Source organism: Diabrotica virgifera, chromosome 4 (genome assembly GCF_917563875.1).
Source record: "Diabrotica virgifera virgifera chromosome 4, PGI_DIABVI_V3a".
In the NCBI taxonomy this organism is placed as follows: Eukaryota; Metazoa; Arthropoda; class Insecta; order Coleoptera; family Chrysomelidae; genus Diabrotica; species Diabrotica virgifera.
Genome location: NC_065446.1, coordinates 21,171,470 through 21,192,360, shown reverse-complemented (window position 1 = coordinate 21,192,360; position 20,891 = coordinate 21,171,470). Strand labels below are relative to the sequence as shown.

At 33.1% G+C, this 20,891-nt stretch overlaps 1 protein-coding gene across 2 annotated transcripts in view; it reads left to right on the top strand.

Moving 5' to 3' along the window:
- LOC126882946 (adipokinetic hormone/corazonin-related peptide receptor variant I) overlaps nt 1-20,891 on the top strand; it is an 815,905-nt gene that overhangs the window by 527,158 nt on the left and 267,856 nt on the right. For both annotated transcript variants that reach the window (XM_050648023.1, XM_050648024.1), the window contains exon 3: nt 8,352-8,500. In XM_050648023.1, the coding sequence (XP_050503980.1) occupies nt 8,352-8,500 (149 nt within the window). The remainder of the gene's footprint in view (nt 1-8,351; nt 8,501-20,891) is intronic.

Genomic DNA, 20,891 nt, shown 5'->3' with positions numbered 1-20,891 from the left:
CTTATAGATAAAGAATAGATTATACTCAAAAATTAAAAATTACGGATCCATCAAACATATTCTTTCCAGTTAAGCAATAATAAAGATGAAAAATCAGTAGTTAGAAATGAAGCCAAGGCACTGCACAAAAAATGGATACCTTTGAGACAGCTCTATTGACACTGATTTGGGCAAGAATTTAGGAACGAGTGAATGCAACAAGCAAAACGTTAGAAACTGGCATCTCTTTTAAGCTTTGTTGGAGACGTAAGAAATAAGTTTACCGAAATTGAAAAAGAAGCAAAAACTTTCTTTGCGAAGACGAAGATATCTTAAACATCAACTTTACAACTGGCCTTCAAAGAACGAATAAAACAAACACATTTTTCGATGAAGCAGATGAAAGTGAAACCATTTTAAAGCGGCATGAGAGATTCAGAATTGAAGTATTTAATGTTATATGCGACAATATTTCTCAAGATCTTTTAAAGAGAATGCTACAAGGATGGAACATCAGCTTTTAGATGTTCTTTTACGCTAGATAGAAAAGAAGTCAAGACGTCAATTAATATTCTAGGCGAGAAATGTAAAAAAGATGTGGATGAAACCAAAGAGAACTTGCATAATGAAATTACCCATTTTCTAAATATGTCAAAATTTGAATAAGCGTACGAGTATTTTTGAGAATATGTTTTTTTTTTTGTCATGTGTTGTTTTGTGGAACTTTCTGTTTTTTATTTATCTCTTTAAATGTATCTTTTGGATTATTTTTTATGTTTGATATTCTTCTTACTTGTTTAAAAAAATTATTTTATGGATTTTACAATAAACTTTTATAGTTAACGCATGTGTTTTCTTGTTAAAAAACTGCCAACGAATAACGATGAAGGGGGCTCCTAAACCTTCAGCGCCCAGGGCCCGAAGTTAGGTTAAACCGGCACTGGGTGGGAAACAATCAATATAATGTAAATTTTTAGGTTATTATCGCTAATTTTCCCAACTCGACAAGTCTCATATCTGTTTTTCTCACAACTTATACGTTTTCCATCTTTTGTGCTATTTTGCCGGTTATTAGCGCGCTCATCACTGTATTATCCTCTTTATACGGTGATGAGCGCACTAATTACCGGCAAAATAACGCAAGAGATGGAAAACATAATACATTGCGAAACAAAAAGAGATGAAACTAGTGGAGATTGAAATTATCGTTATAAATGAATAAATTAATTTTACATTACATAGTTTCCCACCTTTAGACGTATCAGAGGAGTATGACAACTGTCACTGTGACGGTACAATTTTATAAAATACTCCTGTCACAGACGTCTAAAAATGGGAAACTAATCTAATGTAATGTTAATTATTTATATGTTTATATCGATAATTTGTACCTCCCCTAGTTTCATCTCTTTTTGTTTCGCAATGTATTATGTTTTCCATCTTTTCCGTTATTTTGCCGGTTATTAGCTCGCTCATTACTGTATTTTCTTTGTTGATGGATTGGTCCCATTCAATGCTGTTTCGCATTGTCATGGATTTTCTACCTGGCGTATTTTTTTCTCTTATGGCTTTTTTATATCTAATTTTATATTTAATAACTATACGTTTAATAAGTAATTTTTTAATAAAATTTTAGTCTTTATCAATTAGAGTAAACATACAATATCGAAACTTTACAGAAATTTTCAGTCTAATTATTTTGAGTTTCACGAAGTTCTATCTAACTGCCAAAATCGATGTGTAATCGTAACGAATCCCAAAGTAAATAGCTGTTGTGGTAACAAACAACATTACAATCGTATAATGACATACATAGTCGAAGCTCAGAAGTTTACTTTCTGTCACAATCAACCCTCTTGCCAGTGGATTGAAAATTCAACCTGACAGAACAAATACACCAGAGCTGGATTTAAATCAAACTTCTAAGCAATAAACGATATGGTTTTGCCGATTGATACTCCACGTCATATTCTTCATAGGAATGTACAGGGTACTTTAAAATGTTCTAGTATTTTTCTGAGCTGCGTTTTTTGGAGTAAAAATAGGTGGAGCCACTTACGAATTTGCCATTTTTAGTTATAGGAGGTAGAGTTATGATGGTAAATGCCTGCCTCAACAAGAAATAAAGGCCGTACCGAACAAGCAAGACAAGCTTTTATTAAATGTAAACTGCTACTTTGTAACCGAAATCTTCCCGTTAATCTCCGCTACAGAATGGTTAAGTGCTATTTGTGGTTCATATTGTTATACGGCATGGAGTCTTATTGGCACTTATATGGTCCAAATAAGTCCACTTTTTCGAAATGTGGATTTTGCGAGGAATATTCCGCATACCATGGACAAATAGAACTCTGGCTGAGGTAGGGTGCGGAACGGGTGGATAGAGTAGCTCCGAAATCACCTTACTGCGGCCGATCCCAAGCCCGAATAAGAGAGGAGGGTTGAGCGGAGGGTTAACTGTCCAACCTCGGAAAAAGCAGCTAGTTATGAAAACTGCAACTTTGCCTCGGAACCGGACGGGTAAACTGGAAAATGAACAATCTATTTGACCCTTGGTTGATGGAAGACCGAAAAAATTGGAAAAAACTTGTACAGTCAGCCAAGCCAGGACAAGCCAAATACATACGCTTTGACAGTTCTCAATATGTAAACAAACTGACAAACTACTTAAATTGTTTGGGTTACAAAATTAATAAATTTAAATATATTTTTTGTTGTGAATGATCATAGAAAGTATCGTATATACAACTTGCATTTAATTGTCATTATGAAGCTTGTACTCTATACGAAACGGGCTGCTAAGCTGCTCCATCCCTCATACTCGCTTCATAATGACCATCATTAAATTCTCGTTGAATAATATAGGTACTATTGATTTTCTTTTATTTAATTTAAAAGTACATATTTTGCAATCTGTTGAGAGTCAAAAATAAACAAAAGTAATGACACTGACTAAGGATAAGAGAGATTTTTCCCACTGGTAAAATCAAAGTACAATTTTTATAAAGTTGTGTAGAAAATAATTACATTTTATAACTAATAACTAATTAAATAAAATAAGAAAATCTACGGTTTCGTTTTGATTAAAATCTGTCTTCCTCCATCCCCCGATAGTACTATTTCTAGGTCTACCTGTTGTCAAGGAGGCTCTAAGGAAGACAGATTTTTACCATTCCGACCGTAGATTGTCGATATAAATTAAAATAATTTATATCGCAGTATGGACAGAACGCCCTCTAACGGAAAATAAGCGAAATCAATTTCGACTCAATTCAAGCTTTCTGCTTAACCCAGGTATAAACATACCAAAAGGCACCGCCAGGAAAACATTCCACTTTGCGGTTCAGAGAGCCCATATGAAACGAGTCTTTGTACTCTATGCAGAGTATGGCATTAACAAAACAAGAAAATCTACGGTTTCGTTTTGATTAAAATCTGTCTTCCTCCATCCCCCGATAGTACTATTTCTAGGTCTACCTGTTGTCAAGGAGGCTCTAAGGAAGACAGATTTTTACCATTCCGACCGTAGATTGTCGATATAAATTAAAATAATTTATATCGCAGTATGGATAGAACGCCCTCTAACTATCGGGGGATGGAGGAAGACAGATTTTAATCAAAACGAAACCGTAGATTTTCTTATTTTGTTAATGCCATACTCTGCATAGAGTACAAAGACTCGTTTCATATGGGCTCTCTGAACCGCAGAGTGGAATGTTTTCCTGGCGGTGCCTTTTGGTATGTTTATACCTGGGTTAAGCAGAAAGCTTGAATTGAGTCGAAATTCATTTCGCTTATTCCCCGTTAGAGGGCGTTCTATCCATACTGCGATATAAATTATTTTAATTTATATCGACAATCTACGGTCGGAATGGTAAAAATCTGTCTTCCTTAGAGCCTCCTTGACAACAGGTAGACCTAGAAATAGTACTATCGGGGGATGGAGGAAGACAGATTTTAATCAAAACGAAACCGTAGATTTTCTTATTTTGTTAATGCCATACTCTGCATAGAGCACAAAAACTCGTTTCATATGGGCTCTCTGAACCGCAATGTGGAATGTTTTCCTGGCGGTGCCTTTTGGTATGTTTATACCTGGGTTAAGCAGAAAGCTTGAATTGAGTCGAAATTCATTTCGCTTAATAAATAATTAGTTTAAAAGTTTACTCTAAATGGTAAGTCCAGTGGTTTGAAATACTTTTACCTACGCTGTTCTTGGAAATTTTCTAGGAGGTTAAGTGCAAACTAGTTTTCATGATCCTCCAACTTTGCAATCTATGCAGCGCTACGTTTTGCGATGACTTCTTGTACCATATCCATTTTAAGGTCTCGATGAATAATTCTGTTGTTGATGTACCAAGGTTCATTAGTGATGGTTCTTTTGATTGGAAGCATTGGATGATTTGGATGTTGGAGTGACTTGCTGTTCCCCATAGTTCCAACCCATATGTCCAGATTGGCATAAGTATTGCCTTATAGAGCAGCAAGTTATTATCCAGAGATAGTCTTGATAAACGTCTCATTAACCAATACATATTTCTGAATTGGAGACCTAGTTGCTTTCTCTTGGTCGAGATATGTTTCCTCCATGTCAGACTTCTGTCTAAATGAATACCAAGATATTTTACCTCGTTGGCTAATGGTAATTGGTGATTGTTTAAAGTTACAGAAGGACAAGTTCCTTTTCGTGTTGTAAATGTAACATGAATAGATTTTCCTTCCTTGACTTTAATTTTCCACTCAAAAAAAAATCTTGTATTCTGTCTAGATACGCTCGAAGGAGATGCGAGGCATAAATAGGGTCATTGTGTGAGGCTAGGATTGCAGTATCGTCGGCAAATGTTCCTAGCATAATTTCTTCTGTATAGTCCAGGGTAATAAGGATTTTCTCGGGACACTCAAAGATCCAGGTAGCTGACTACTTTTTTAGTTATTGTAGACCTATAGGAAGAAAACCTACCTATTTCCTGCCTAGAGTTCGCGTCCGTTTTTTAATTATTAACAATTTAGTGCAAAAATCGCGATTTTTTCGATTTTTTGCACTCCATTCAAAAACTAAATAGTTGACATAAAATTACAAAATTCAGTTTTTTATAACATTAAAGAACCTTCAAAATGCCGATTTTTTAAAGTTAAAAAGTTAATTTGTTGCTACGCAAACTGCAAAATAAGTTAAAATCGTTATTTGTTAATAACTTTTATTACAAATACCTTAGAGCTTTAGTGTTTCACCAAAAGTTGGACATTGGGATACTTAACAAACCCTCAAAATTTGAGATCGATCCATTAATTAGTTTAAGAGTTATTCTATTTGTTTATCCCAGAGACCTCTATTTTGCAATAAGATAAGACAATAAATAATGAAGATAGTGCAATTCTGAGTAAGCCAAATGAAAGTAGAAGAGTGAAAGTATCAAAATATATTAAAAAAAGATAAACAAATAATTAACATGGTCAAAAATCCTAATGCCAAATTTTTAAAATTTTGTAGTTTAAAAACATTTAGAATAACTTTAAAAATGTTTTCCGTACAAACAATATTTTTATATATTCGAAAAGAATCTCATTAATGCCACTTTAAAGAATGGGATTTGTATTTTTTCTTAAAAAATTTACACAAACATTATACCTTCACAGCACCCTCTACGATTTTTCAAAAATGTAGTGCAAACGATTACTAGGGGGAACCTAAAAATCCAGCGAGTTAAAATACCGAAAAAGCAATTTCAAACGAATATAATTTGCTGTATCTCCGGATCAACTCAATGGATTTTGATCTTTCTTTTTTTAATTGGTATGTAATTTTTACGTACATTACAAATATGCAATTTGTTTATTTTTATTGATTAATAAACAGTCTAATTTGTTTAAACAATCCTTGAAAAACTATTTATTTACAAAAATCTATTTTTTTAATCATAGTATCATTAATGATCACAAAAAAAGTTAAAGTACACTTTAATAAATAAATGATTTTTATTAGATAATTATTTATTGAAGATAATTTATTTATTAAAGTATACCTTAACTTTTTGTATGATTAATAATAGGGATGTATGATTAAAATCATGGATTTTTGGGAAAAAATTATTTTTTCAAAAATTGTTTAAACACATTAGATTGTTTATTAATTAATAAATAATGTCTAGACAAATTGCATATTTGTAACGTACAGAAACATTACATACAAACTAAAAAAAGAACGAGCAAAATATATTCAGTAGATCCCGAGATATAGAAAATGATATAGTTTTAAGTTGCTTTTTTAATTTTTGAACTCATGCATTTGTCGGCTCCCAGCTCCCCTTTCACTTACCACGACTAGACACCTATTTAAACTCATTTTTAAAAATTCGTGTAAAATACCAGCTTTTCTAATATGTAAAATGACTTTTTCTACGGAAAATATTTTTAAAGTTATTCTAAATGTTTTTAAACTACAAAATTTCACCAATTTGGCATTAGGATTTTTGACTATATTAGATAATATTTTTATCGTTTTTTGGTAGTATCAGTTTTCTACTTTCATTTGGCATACTCAGAATTGCCCTATCTTTATTATTTTCTGTTTTATGTTATTGCAAAATAAAGGTCTCTGGGATAAACAATTAGAATAATTCTTAAACTAATTAACGGATCGGTCTCAAATTTTGAGAGTTTGTGAAGTACCCCAATACCTAACTTTGGGTGAAACACTAAAGTTCTAAGGTAGTTTTAATAAAAGTTATTAACAAATAACGATGTTCATTTACTTTGTAGTTTGCGTAGCAACAAATTAACTTTTTAACTTTCAAAAACCGGCATTTTGAAGGTTTTTTATTATTCTAAAAAATTTTATTTTGTAATTTTATGTCAACTATTTAGCTTTTAAATGGGGTGCAAAAAATCGAAAAAATCGCGATTTTTGCACTAAATCGTTAATAATTAAAAAACGAACGCGACCTCTGGGCAGGAAACAGGTAGGTTTTCATCCTATAGGTATACAATAACTAAAAAAGTAGTCAGCTACCTGGATCTTTGAGTATTTCGAACATGGTCTATTTCTCGCTTTTTACCCTGGTCTAGGTGGTCTCTCCTCTAGTGGTTCCTGAAGAGTTGGAGGTATATCTGCGGTAAACATGAGATACAATGTAGGTCCCAGCACGCTACCCTGTGGTACGCCAGCTTTGATAGAACAGAGTTTGGAAATTGCCTCTTGGTATTTAATAAAATAATACTTACTTGACAAAAATATGACTAAAGAAGAATGTAAAAGCATTGCGGTAATGTCCTTTTTAGCTTGTATAGGAGGCCTTCATGCCATACGTTGTCAAATGCCTGCCTAACGTCAAGAAATTTCGGTGAACAGTACCTTTTGGCCTCAAAATTAGCATTTATATGTTTTACCACTCTGTGAACTTGTTGGATTATTGAGTGATGGGGCCGACATCCAAACTGGTAGTCTGGAGTTAGATTTTTAATCCAGGGTTCCAGTTTTCTTACTAATAGTTTTTCGAAAACTTTAGACGCGATTGGTAAGACGCTGATTGGCCTGTACGATGTAGTTTCTTTTTAAGATTTCCCCGGTTTTAGAATGGTTATTATCTGAGACACCTTCCATTGATCAGGAAAGTAACCTAAGTTTAATATGGCATTGAATATAAACGTTATAAGTTTTATACATTTGAGAGGTAATTCTTTCAACACTTTTCCACTGATCAAGTCGTACCCTGAAGATTTTCTATCGTTTAAATTAATAATAGCTAAGATGATTTCGGACGATTTAAATTTAGGAATAGCAAACTAATTTGGTGTGGACTTTGAAGAATTGAGAATACGTCTACTTCCACATTTGAATTTATTTGATTGGGAGTAAACACTTTGGAGAAATAGTCTGCAAAACAACTTTCTTTCTTTTGAGCACTACGAGCACATTCTCTGTCCGATTTTCTGATTAGAGGTAGCGGTTTCTGGGGTTGTTTCAGTTTTCTCGTATCTTTCCATAGCGAATAATCGCTATCTTAATGGAATCTAAATTTTCCAAGTAGTACTGAAGTGATTGGTTTTTGAGGTCTTCGAACAGCTTTTTTAATTCCCTTGATGCACTATTAAATCTACGCTTATCAGCAGGATCTTTGTTTTGTTGCCATATTTTTCTCAATCTTCTCTTTAGCAAAATTTTTTCTTTGACTGCTTGTGGGCAGTCATTTATTATGCATTTATCTTGTATTATTGGTGTTGCTTGTCAGGCAGCTGATTGGATATTTGTAGTTAGTTGTTCCGCAGCTAGAAAAAGGTCCTCTTTGGTTTTTAGTGGATTAAATTACTATTGTGGACTATTAATTTAAAATTAATGTGTTATAATCTGAACTTATTATATATTTTTTTTTCAGGTTACCCTTCTTATAATGCCTCTTGAAATTGGATGGAATGTTACAGTGCAATGGTTAGCAGGAGATGCCTTGTGTAGAATTATGATGTTCTTCAGGACATTTGGATTATATCTGTCTAGTTTTATATTGGTGTGCATCGGCATAGACAGGTAAACCAATTTATTAATATGACTTAACACAGGTTTACACTTAAACTATGGCCAGACAAGCGACCATTTACGGCACTGTAAGAGCAGTAAAATAAAGTGTGAAAATGCCCACGGTGAATGTAGTAGATGGCCACACTGAGCTGTAAAATATCGCGCAGCAGCATAGCAATATTAGTCTAGGCGCCAGAGGGGTCACCGTGTCCCTTTTAATTCAGATGGACAGACTCAACCGTTTCTTATGGATTTTTGTGATCAAAAATGATATGATCCGAGTAGTCAAAACATTGTTATAAACAATTTAATTGTTTATAAGGCTCTGGCTCATAAACTAAGAGAGATACAAAAAAGTTTCAAATAAAATTTGTTCCCTAATAAAAATCGAAGAAAAAAACGTTTACTAAACTCAAATCCAATAATTAGAACTCAAGATATTGTAAAATTAGTGCACAATGCAAATTTCAAATTGCAAAATAAGTATTTTTCGAAGCTTTATCGATCGTAACTCGGCTTCTACGTATGCAAATGAGCATTAGAAGGTCTCATTATAAAGCTTAATTAATAGGTCTCCAAACGCAGTTTGTTAAATTATTTTGTCTTCATTTGTTTTAAAGATATACAGACGTTTGAATTTATAATTTTCTTAAAAAAATTGTTTTGTTTATAAGGATTTCAAGCAAATTTGAACCTTAAACATTTATACTTTAATTAACAATAATGATAGAAAAACTCAAAAGGAACAATTATCTTATGAAAGCTTATGAAAATTTCGTAAGTATATTTTTGGCCAAGATATCTATATTTTAATGGCGCCCTATGAGGTGCAAGATCAGCTCACAGTCAAGTAATATCGCGGTAAAGCCACCGATCGACTGCTCTCGTGTTACATTACTTATTTTGCTCAGGATTCCTTGCCTATTCTTAATAAATAATATCAGCTGACCTTTTAGTTACATTACTGAAATATTAGTTTTTAATGTTCATTAATATTAGTTCATCAATAATTTAGTACACAAAATAGAAGACAGAGTAAATAGAATGAAAGGTTATACGAGGTACCGTATGATTTGACATAAGAATTATATAAAATTTTATTAAGATCTTCAAAAATGAAAAATGAAGATAACGTATATATACATAGAAATTATAATTTACATGGAGAAGTTAGCACGTGAACCTTTACACTGTGAGCATGAGCCGATCTTGCTCCTCATAGCGCGCCATTAAAATATCGATATATTGGCCAAAAATAAATTTACAAACATTTTCGTAAGCTCAAATTTTTCCTTTCGAATTCTTTTACCATTATTGTTAATTAAAGCATAAACGTTTATGGCTCAAATTTGCTTGAAATAACTTTATACTTTAAAAAAAAATGAAGAAAAAGTAGATTAACAAATTTTGTTTCGAAGCCTATTAATTAATATTTAAAATGAGACCTTCTAAGGCTCATTTTCATGCGTAGAAGCCGAGTTACGATCGATAAAGCTTCGAATAATACTTATTTTGCAATTTCCAATTTGCATTGTGCAGTAATATTCTAATAATATCTTGAGTTCTAATTATTGGATTTGAGTTCAGTAAACGATTTTTTCTTTGTTTCTTAGTTAAGGAAAAAATTTTATTTGAAACATTTTTTTGTATCTCTTTTAGTTTATGACCGGAGCCTTATAAACAATTAAATCGTTTATAACAATTTTTCGACCACTCGGATCGAAATTCTCCCTCGAAATTTGTAATCAGCAGCCAAAAATCCATAAGAAACCGTTTAGTTTTTCCATCCGAATTGAAAAGGACACGGTGACCTCTATTTGGCGCCTAGACTATATAGGGTGATCCTTAAGTAATTGTACCAAAAAAAAACAGTAGATTCTACACTCTAAAATATTACGATTTAACCCAACTTACTTTAATAAAATGTTGATATTAATAAAGTTACAGGGTGGTAAAATTAAACTTTTTTTTATTTATTATAGAATATTTCCTGACAGGTATGAGATAACAACATGGAATTTGGTATGTGGAGGTTTTTTGGGTCGAGAAAACTAAATTCCCTACCAAAATTTATGTATTGCCCAGAGGGCGCCACATAAGCCTTGCACCACTCATTTATTACGTTCAATTTTTTTTTATCCCTCACTCTGTATAATTTCGATATTCAAATTTTTATTCTCCTACGAGTTTTACTTAAAAAAGGTATACTTTTTTCATCCCACTAAACTCAACCGTTTTCGAGATAAACGCATTTTAAATCTGCGTTACATAATCATTTTTAGCATATCATTGTAGTTACACCCGAAAAATAACTTAAAACCATAAAATTATCCAAAAATGTATCGCAGATTTCTTCAAATGGAATTTTCGATGCCAGGACATAAATTTGAGAACTGGCACAATTATTATGGTTTTAAGTTATTTTTCGGGTGTAACTACAATGATTATGCTAACAATGATGGTGTATCGCAGATTTAAAATGCGTTTATCCCGAAAACGGTTGAGTTTAGGGAAATGAAAGAAGTATACCTTTTTTAAGTAAAACTAATAGAAGAATAAAAATTTTAATGTCAAAATTATACAGAGTGAGGGATAAAAAAAATTGAACGTAATAAATCAGTGCTGAAAGGCGTATGTGGCGCCCTCTAGATAATACCTAATTTTTGGTAGGGAATTTAGTTTTATCGACCCAAAAAACCCCCACATACCAAATTTCATGTTGTTATCTCATACCTGTCAGGAAATATTCAATAATAAATAAAAAAAAGTTTAATTTTGACACTCCGTATCTCGGTTATTATAAACTTTGTACTAAGGTAAGTTAGCTTAAATCGGCCTATTTTAACCTCAGAAACCTGAGGTTAAGCTATGGCCTATTCTTTACCAAACACCCTGCATAGGATAGGACCACTTTTCGCCCTTCATTTTACTATCGATTGTCTGGTCGTAGCCTTACTCTTTTTGGGCCAGAAACGCATCCCCAAAAATATGCGTAAAGAAACCAAATACTGATCCCAACCACAATTTAATCTGAACCAGGCTTAGTAGATTCTTTATATCACCAATTAGCCTGTATTTGTCCACTGCAGAACGTAGGCCTCCTGTAAAGTTTTCCACCTATCTCTATCTGAGCTTCTTGCATCCAATTTGTAGTGATACGCTTTATATCATCGTGTGGTATTATAATATCACCCTGTACAAAAATATGTTTTTATTGAAAGTTAATAACCAAAGTAAATAATATAAGCGATCGCCCATGACCGACGCCGCGCGTGATGTTGAAATAGTTTGTTCTATATAAAAGTGAACGTCCCATGATATAGATATTATTATTATACTCAGTATTTAGTTAATGTAGGGTAGGTCGTTACTGTTATATGTAAACACGTTTTTATGGTTAGTCATTGATGGAGTTGATTGTAAATATAATGCATCTGAACCAAGAAAGGGAGTTTTAATTAATTTGGAACTAGAAGGCAATAACATCACACATTTCCTTACAATCGGACCGTCTAGTCAGTGGTCGTCCCTTGCTTTGATATGCCTCTGTTCTTGGTCATCATCTTCCTGGTTCATCTATCATCCGTCAATCTGGCAACATGTCCGGCCCAAGTCCATTTAGCCATGGCTATTCAGCTGCATCGGTGACTCCTGTTCTTCTTTTTTTTTTTGTTTGTTTTGTACTACATAATAGTTGCGTTCGCGGGTACAGTGGACAGATTGTCGCCGACAATTTCTAACCACACTTAATATAAATAATACCGTTAATAGATAAATACAGTTGAGTCTGCGAGAATACCCGTGCGTCATTAATACCTGGCGAGATAAAACACATACTTTTTATCTAGTATCATTCTCTTCCACGCACGAAACTAATGACAAACCAGCTGCCACCTGTTATTAAGTAAAAACACATGTTATTTTTATGAACGATCTAGACTTGGGCATTGAAAAGAGATAGGTACAAAGAAAGACGATTGGGGATGTTATCACATATTTTAAGTACAATTTCTGACGTTCTGAGTTATTTACCTTTGTGGCTGTCAGTTTGTTGAATTTTTTGCTGTTATTTTGTCGAATTTTTGCATTTTGAAGTTTTTTATAGTATACAAACAGTTGTTTTTACAACTAGTTTTATATTGGAGTTAGAAATTTTATGATAAGTTTATGTTATTTTACGATAAATTTTGACAACGTACAAATAACTTCATTGTTGACACAGTTAAGGAATGCTTGTGTTTAATGTTCCGCCAAAGTGAATAAAATATCAAAAAAAAATATGTTATAAAATTTTCTTATAAATTGTTTATTTATATATTAATTAATGATAATAAAATAATTTATTAAGCTTTCAAATGAACCTGTAATTATGCACCAAAATTTTAAAGCAAAACTTAAATTTGACATTATATTTATTTGATAACCTCAAATTTCATACTATAACCCGTGATCGGAATGATACCCACTTTCTGTCAATTTCTGTTGCGTTTAGTAAATTTCCGACTTATTTCGTATGCTTGAAATGATGACGCACGGGCAAAGACTCGGGGACTCAACTGTATGCAAGGTATATTTACTTTTAATTAATATTAATAACTAATTATTAAATTATACTAGGTAAATATACCTTGTATATTTATCTATTAACGATATTATTTATAGCGTTTTGCTGCTAATTTTTCGCCGACTAGTCGCCGAGAGGCACCCGCGAACGCACTTAATATACAGTGCACTGGAATAAATGTTACCCCTCCCTATTAACTTATTTATTTTTAGCACATAACTTTTAACTTTTTTAACATTTAACTTTTTTATTTTCTATCTTAGAAAGTTTGGTAAATTTTTTTTTAGATTTTTACAAGATTAATAAATCCTTTTAAAATTCTCAGTCGCAAGAATAGTTGACTTTTAAAGGGTTGGTAAAGGTGGTTTTTGCATGTTATTACAAGTTTAACTGTCAATAGCTCACTCAATTTTTGCCGTAAAAAATTTTTGCAAACCAGCTTCTTAGGAAATAAATAAGCTACACTTATATCTTTAAACATTTTTTCATGTCTCTGATGCTAATCTTTTTATTCTGAAGAAAAGTGCATTTTTTAATAAACTACAAAAATTCGTTATTCGCTTCTAACTCCATTTTTTTTAACTAATCACTCTAAGCCGGTCAAACTTCTAGAAACTATTAATAATACATAAATAAAGAAGACCAAATTAGGTTAATGACTAAGTTAAATTAGGGTGGCGATTAGGGGGTTGTGTCGAATCACTTCTTCGCTGAAGAAAAAAATAGGAACTGACATTCTTTTCATTATAAGTCACTTAATTTTTGAGATAGAGGCTTTTTTTATTTCTGGAGATAGAAATTTTTCAATACTTTAAATTACTTTAAACAAGTTATCATTGACAAATTCATAGTTTTCCTGTCTTTTGACTTTGAAACTACAATATTTAGCATTTGACGAAGAAGAGCTACCATATAATAAAGTAAGTATAACTCGATTACTATTGGTCTAAAGAAAATTAGAAAAATCGGTTTTGTTTATTTTTTCCAAAAGTTACATTTTTGTTAAGACAAGTTGTTTTGATAAAATGAAAACTTTTTGAGTTATTAGCAGAAAACTGATTAAAAACATCGATTTTTTCGATATAAAACTAACATTTTGTATAGCGAATAAGTCGAAAACTATCCACTTTATCAAAAAAATGTATTAAACGTTTTTTGCTTAGAATGAACGTTTTTACCAACTTTTACGGTTAAACTATAATAAAAAATTTTCACCCCCGACATGGGGTGGTAACCAACCCCATGGTAAAACCGCCATTCAGCATCATATAGATTTTGATCTTTGGACTATCCACTACTTATTCTCAAATTTTCAAGCAAATCGATAGATTCTGTAAAAATTGCGAGGTTTTGTCCTATTTTAAGCTTCATTACTTGGACTATGTAGAGAAACTACGATGTCTCATAGTCTAAGAGCTGGGAGCGGATTTTGTGCGTGATAAGTAATATGGAAAAACTATACGGGGATATGTTGAACTAGTTGTGTACATGACTTTCACCAACGGCCGGAAACCAGAGTTGGGGCCGAGGGTAGTTATAAGGGGTCAAATTCGCGGATTTTATTATTTTTTTTATGACGCTCATGATCGAGATAGTGCACCAAAATTTGGGAATAAGTACGTCATGACGTACCTAAGTAAAATCTCTAGGGGCTCAACGCTGCGTGGCCGACAAAGGGGTGGGGGTAGGGGTGAATATAAAAAATATAAAGGGTTTTGTGCGACGTTCGTGATTGAGATAGTGCACCAAAATTTAGGTATAAGTAGGCCATGACATATATAATTAAAATCCCCAGAGCCGGAAACCAGAGTCGGGAAGTAAGGTAGTTATAAGGGGTCAAAGTTCCGTTTTTTATTATTTTTTTTGTGACGCTCATGATCGAGATAGCGCGCGAAAATTTGGGAATAAGTAGGTCATGACGTAACTCAGTAAAATCTCCAGGAGTGAAACGCTGCGTGGCCGACAAAGGGGTGGGGCAGGGGTGAATATAAAAAAATGTAAGGGGTTTTTTGCGACGTTCGTGATTGAGATAGTGCACCAAAATTTGGGAATTAGTAGACCATGACATAACTAAGTAATATCCCCAGAGGCGGAAACCAGAGTGGCGGACGAGGGTAGTTATAAGGGGTAAAAGTCGCGGTTTTTATTATTTTTTTTGTGGCGCTCATGATGGAGATAGTGCACCAAAATTTGGGAGTAAGTAGGTTATGACGTAACTAAGTAAAATCTTCAGAGGCGGAACGCTGCTTGGGGTACAAAGGGGTGGTAGGCAGAGGTGAGTATAAAAATATATGGGGATTTTTTTGCCGTTCGTGATTGAGATAGTGCACCAAAATTTGGGAATAAGTAGATCATGACATTACTAAGTAAAATCTCCAGGGGCGGAACACTGGGTGGGGGCCAAATGTTGTGCCTGGTCACAAAAAAAATAATACACACTGCGACTTTGACTCCTTAAAACTACCCTCATCCCCAACTCTGGTTTCCGGCTCTGGGGATTTTACTTAGCTAAGTCATGGTCTACTTATTCCCAAATTTTGGTGCACTATCTCAATCTAGCACGTCGCAAAAAACCCCTTATGTTTTTTATATTCACACCTACCCCCACCCCTTTATCGGCCACGCAGCGTTCCACCCTTGGAGATTGTATTTAGTTACCTCATGACCTACTTACTCCCAAATTTTGGTGCACTATCTCGATCATGAGCGTCACAAAAAAAAATAATAAAAACGACGATTTTGACCCCTTATAACTACCCTCATACCCAACTCTGGTTTCTGGCTCTGAGCATTTTACTTAGTTATGTCATGGTCTATTTATTTCCAAATTTTGGTATACTCCCTCAATCACGAACGTCGCAAAAAAACCCCTTATATTTTCGTCTATTCACCCCTGCCCCACCCCTTTATCGGCCACGCAGCGTGCCACCCCTGGAGATTGTATTTAGTTACGTCATGACCTACTTATTCCCAAATTTTGGTGCACTCTCTCGATCATGAGCGTCACAAAAAAAATAATAAAAACGGCGACTTTGACCCCTTATAACTACCCTCATCCCCAACTCTGGTTTCCGGCTCTGGGGATTTTAATTATTTATGACATGGTCTACTTATACCCAAATTTTGGTGCACTATCTCAATCACGAACGTCGCAAAAAACCCCTTATATTTTCTATATTCACCCCTACCCCCACCCCTTTGTCGGCCACGCAGCGTTGAGCCCCTAGAGATTTTGCTTAGGTACGTCATGACCTACTTATTCCCAAATTTTGGTGCACTATCTCGATCATGAGCGTCATAAAAAAATAATAAAATCCGCGACTTTGACCCCTTATAACTACCCTCGGCCCCAACTCTGGTTTCCGGCCGTTGGTGAAAGTCATGTACACAACTAATTCAACATATCCCCGTATAGTTTTTCCATATTACTTATCACGCACAAAATCCGCTTCTATCTCTCCGACTATCAGTTGTTTTATCATTTTTTAAAACGGAACGTTATCGCGTATTTACTTTAATATTGGCTTTCGTATACCTTTATACTTATTCCAAAGTTAGATAAGTCATAACTCAAATAAAAACTTCGAAGTACATTGATGATCATCGACCTGATTGCCATCCAAAAGTTTTCTCATCAACAAACTTTTCGCTGGTTTGTTTTTTTCTCTCTGCTCTTCAGAAGTGGGCATATATGTGTGAACAAAAATACTATCGTTAATCAGAAACTCAATGAATGGAATGCTGTATTTATAGCAATTTTTAACGGATAAGGAAAAATGTTACAATAATATATTATAAAATTATTATAGGATAATAAATAAGTAACAGTCCATTCACAACAGTAACATTTTGCAAAACCAGCGAATTTTAAAGAACCGCTTGGACTGATATTAAATTTGGCATACACATAGCTAATATGTCAAATGAAAATATGAAAAAAAGTGATAATATATTGACGATTGTGTTCTTTTGCCCTACGGGGAGTATTTACTACCCCTTGTTGGGAGTGAAATATAAGTTTAAAATAAGCCCGGAAGTGAATAAACTGCCTAGTTATGATCAGTTTACTTTTTTCACTAAGTTTTTTGTTTACTAAGGATGGAAAAGTTTTTTTCTACGAGCGTGCAAAAATGTCTACTTTCGCGCACGCATTTTAGTTTAGAAAGTTTCACTTTTCCGCAAGCGTGTTACTTATACGCACGCGTGTTACTTTTCCACACGCGGTTTTTAATTTTCCTCACGCGTGTTCAAATCGGTAGACAATAACAGTCGTTTTGAATCATCGTCATGGAAACCAAGATCGTCGTCATGCTAACTAATTATATTGAAAATTTAGTTTTGACAACCTTGTCAAAGAATTAATTTGTGTATGTATTTTCATGTTAATTAAATTAATTGAGATTTGGTAATTTTTTAAAGACCCTTAAAAAAATATTGTTCCTAACTCTTGCAGAAAGTCTCTTTTCCGCACTCGACTGTTTGCCGAACTCCCGCTTCGCGTCGTTCGGCAAACTGCAGTCGCGTGCGGAAAAGAATGACTTTCTGCACTTGTTAGGAAAATAACTATTTCACTAAGTTAATATTTTCGAGTTATTTGCGAGCGAATATGTTCATTTTTAACAAACATTTTATCGATAAAAATATTAACTATCACTAATAATTTTTAAGTTATTTTGGCACAAAGCATTTATTTTCAGTATTTCGAAAAAAAAAATGTTTTAAATAAGGACTAATGTTTTTTAAAATAAACATCGGTTAAAGTTTCAAGTATTGTAAACAATATACAGTCTGTCAATGCCAAATGGAATGAATCGATAATTTTGGAAATAAATCTCGAAACAGGTAGATTTTTATTTTTGTACAGTAAGGTCTCGTTTTATGCAGCGAATACGTTCTACAGAAAAGCGCATAAAAAAATAGCATAAAAAAGACTTTACTTGCATTGAAAAAGTGGGGATACGTTCCGTATTTTTCTAAAATCACATAAAATGGTGGACGTTGGTCCACCAAAAATTGTATGTGTTTTTTTTTTCTCCATTAGGCCAAATAAAATCTTAAAGAAGGAATTAAAAACGCAAACTAACGATATTGAAATTGCAAAAACCTCTTCTAACAAAACATAAAACTTTATAACAACTAAATAAATATAAAGATAAAAAGGGTTCAAGGCAGGTTTTGTTTATATTCGATTCAGAGTTGGACTACCATCTCCATATAGCAACTATTTCAGCATCCTTATGCATCATCAGTGAAGTTTATGCAGTCACAACTCTGAAGGGAATATAAACATTCTGCTTCTTTTAAGGCAAACCATCGCGATGCAATGAACCCACCTTTTGAGACGCAATCCAGCGACATCTCTCGTATTACGAGGAAAACAACGAAAAGCCCCAGATACAAAGTTTACTACTTTTTAAACAATTAGAATAATTGAAATAAAAATATAATAAACAATATTTTAAATCTAAGACTTTTTGTTAATAAACTGCTTTCTGGCTGCATCCCATATCTCCGGATTTTACAATATATAATCACGTAGAGACGACGAAAATAGGAGAAAGCAAATAGAGGACACTTAGGCCACGCATTTACCTTCTCTTTGTCTAGGAAAAGGACCGAAAGACAGTTTCTAAATACTCAAAAACTGAGTAAAATGAAAAAGATAAAAAAGGGTTCAAGGCAGGTTTTGTTTATATTCGCTTCAGAGTTGGACTACCATCTCCATATAGCAACAATTTCAGCATCCTTATGCATCATCAGTGAAGTTTATGCAGTCACAACTCTGAAGGGAATATAAACAGTCTGCCTCTTTTAAGGCAAACCATCGAGATGCAATGAACCCACCTTTTCAGACGCAATCCAGCGACATTTCTCCTAAATAAATGTTTCAATCCTGAAATCAAAATGTGCTGTTTATTATACTGCAACTTGAAATCAGCAACATTACCTACTAAAGTTCACTTTAACGTTGACATTTACCCATATGAATTGAACTGATAAAGGTACCAACTTAAATTTTAAAGTCCACTTTAACTGGTTACAGGCTATACGCTCTAAGCTTCGCGGACTACTAATTCAACTTTCACAGTAATTTTTAAATTTATTATTTAATTGTTATCGCTTAATATTTACAACCCAAAAAAGTAATTAAATTGTAATCGATTTTTTTAAGATTTTGCTAATCATTTTGACGTTCTATTGATAAAATATGAATTTCTTACTTCGGATACTTTCACAATTATCGTGTAGATGGCGCTATCTTAATTTAATTACATATTACGGAACATTAAAAAAACTTAAATTCAGTATTTAAAACGTAAGTATATTTAAGGTAAAAATATATACCACAGATTTGACCAACTAATATTTTTTATAATTAATGTTTTTAATTTTAATTTTAAATTAATCACTTTGACATTTATGTCAAATTTCTGGTAAACGTTTACAGACTTGCCACTACTGGCGCTCGCGAATTTATAAATATCCCCTCTACGTACGAGCTCACAGCGTATACCTTTCAATGCGAAACTCAGATTGATGTAATAGCTACATGCTATATCATGGAACAAGGGGAATAACCGAATTGCAAACCCTCAGATTAATGACATCTGGATGGGAATGGTTAATATTAATTATACGCTCTGAGCTTCGCTGGTGTCGCTCCTAGCGGTTACTTATTCAACTTTCACCGGTAATTTTTAAATTTATTATTTAATTGTTATCGCTTAATATTTACAACGCAAAAAATTAATTAAATTGTAATCGATTTTTTTAGGATTTTGCTAATCATTTTGACGTTCTATTGATAAAATATGAATTTCTTACTTCGGATACTTTCACAATTATCGTGTAGATGGCGCTAAGATTGACAGATTGGTTTATAATTACATATTACGGAACATTAAAAAACTGAAATTCAGTATTTAAAACGTAAGTATATTTAAGTTAAAAATATACAGGGTGAGGCAGATAACTGGCCTATTAGAAATATCTCGAGAACTAAAGGCAACAGAATCATGAAAATTGGAATACAGGGGTTTTGAAGGATGATATATTAAATGAAAATATTTTCATCTCTTTGCAACTTCCGGTTATACCGGAAGTTGTTTATAACTTCGTTTTTTTAATGGGACACCCTGTATATTGTTCAATTTATGGATTCTCTTCGATGTCTTCTTTCTTAAAATATGAGGATTTGTAATGTTATACAGGGTATTTTAAAAGATAATTACGTTTTTTTTTAATTTCGTAGGAATATTCACACCCTGTAGAATTGTAGTAGTTTGACAACTAAAACTCTACTTACGTTCAAATGATTTTTAATATTGTCTACTATTGTTAAGAATCATTAGTATAGCTAAATTTTTAATTTTAGTATACAGGGTTGGTCGAAACCCGGAATAAGTATTTCCTGAGTTTTCTTAAATGAAACACCCTGTATTTTAGTATTGTAATGAAATGATATTTTATGGTACTTTTTTATTTCTTAAGCATTCCCTATACCTAACTGCTTTAATTTGTGCTTAATTGTTAGTGGCACCAACAATGTTAACTACGTAGGTATTTTGATAGCTAAACCATTATTGGTAATTTTAAGGATCAGTCTGGATTAATATGTATTTATTTCTGAAAAATTATTTGTGATTGAATATCTTCACCGCCAACCTAATAAAATTTTACGTATTTTTTGTTGCAATTAATGTTTAGCTGGAATCACCAATAACTCACAAATTAAAGCAGTTAGGTATAGGGAATACTTATAAAATAAAAAAGTACTATGAAATATCATTTCATTACAATACTAAAATACAGGGTGTTCTATTTAAGAAAACTCAG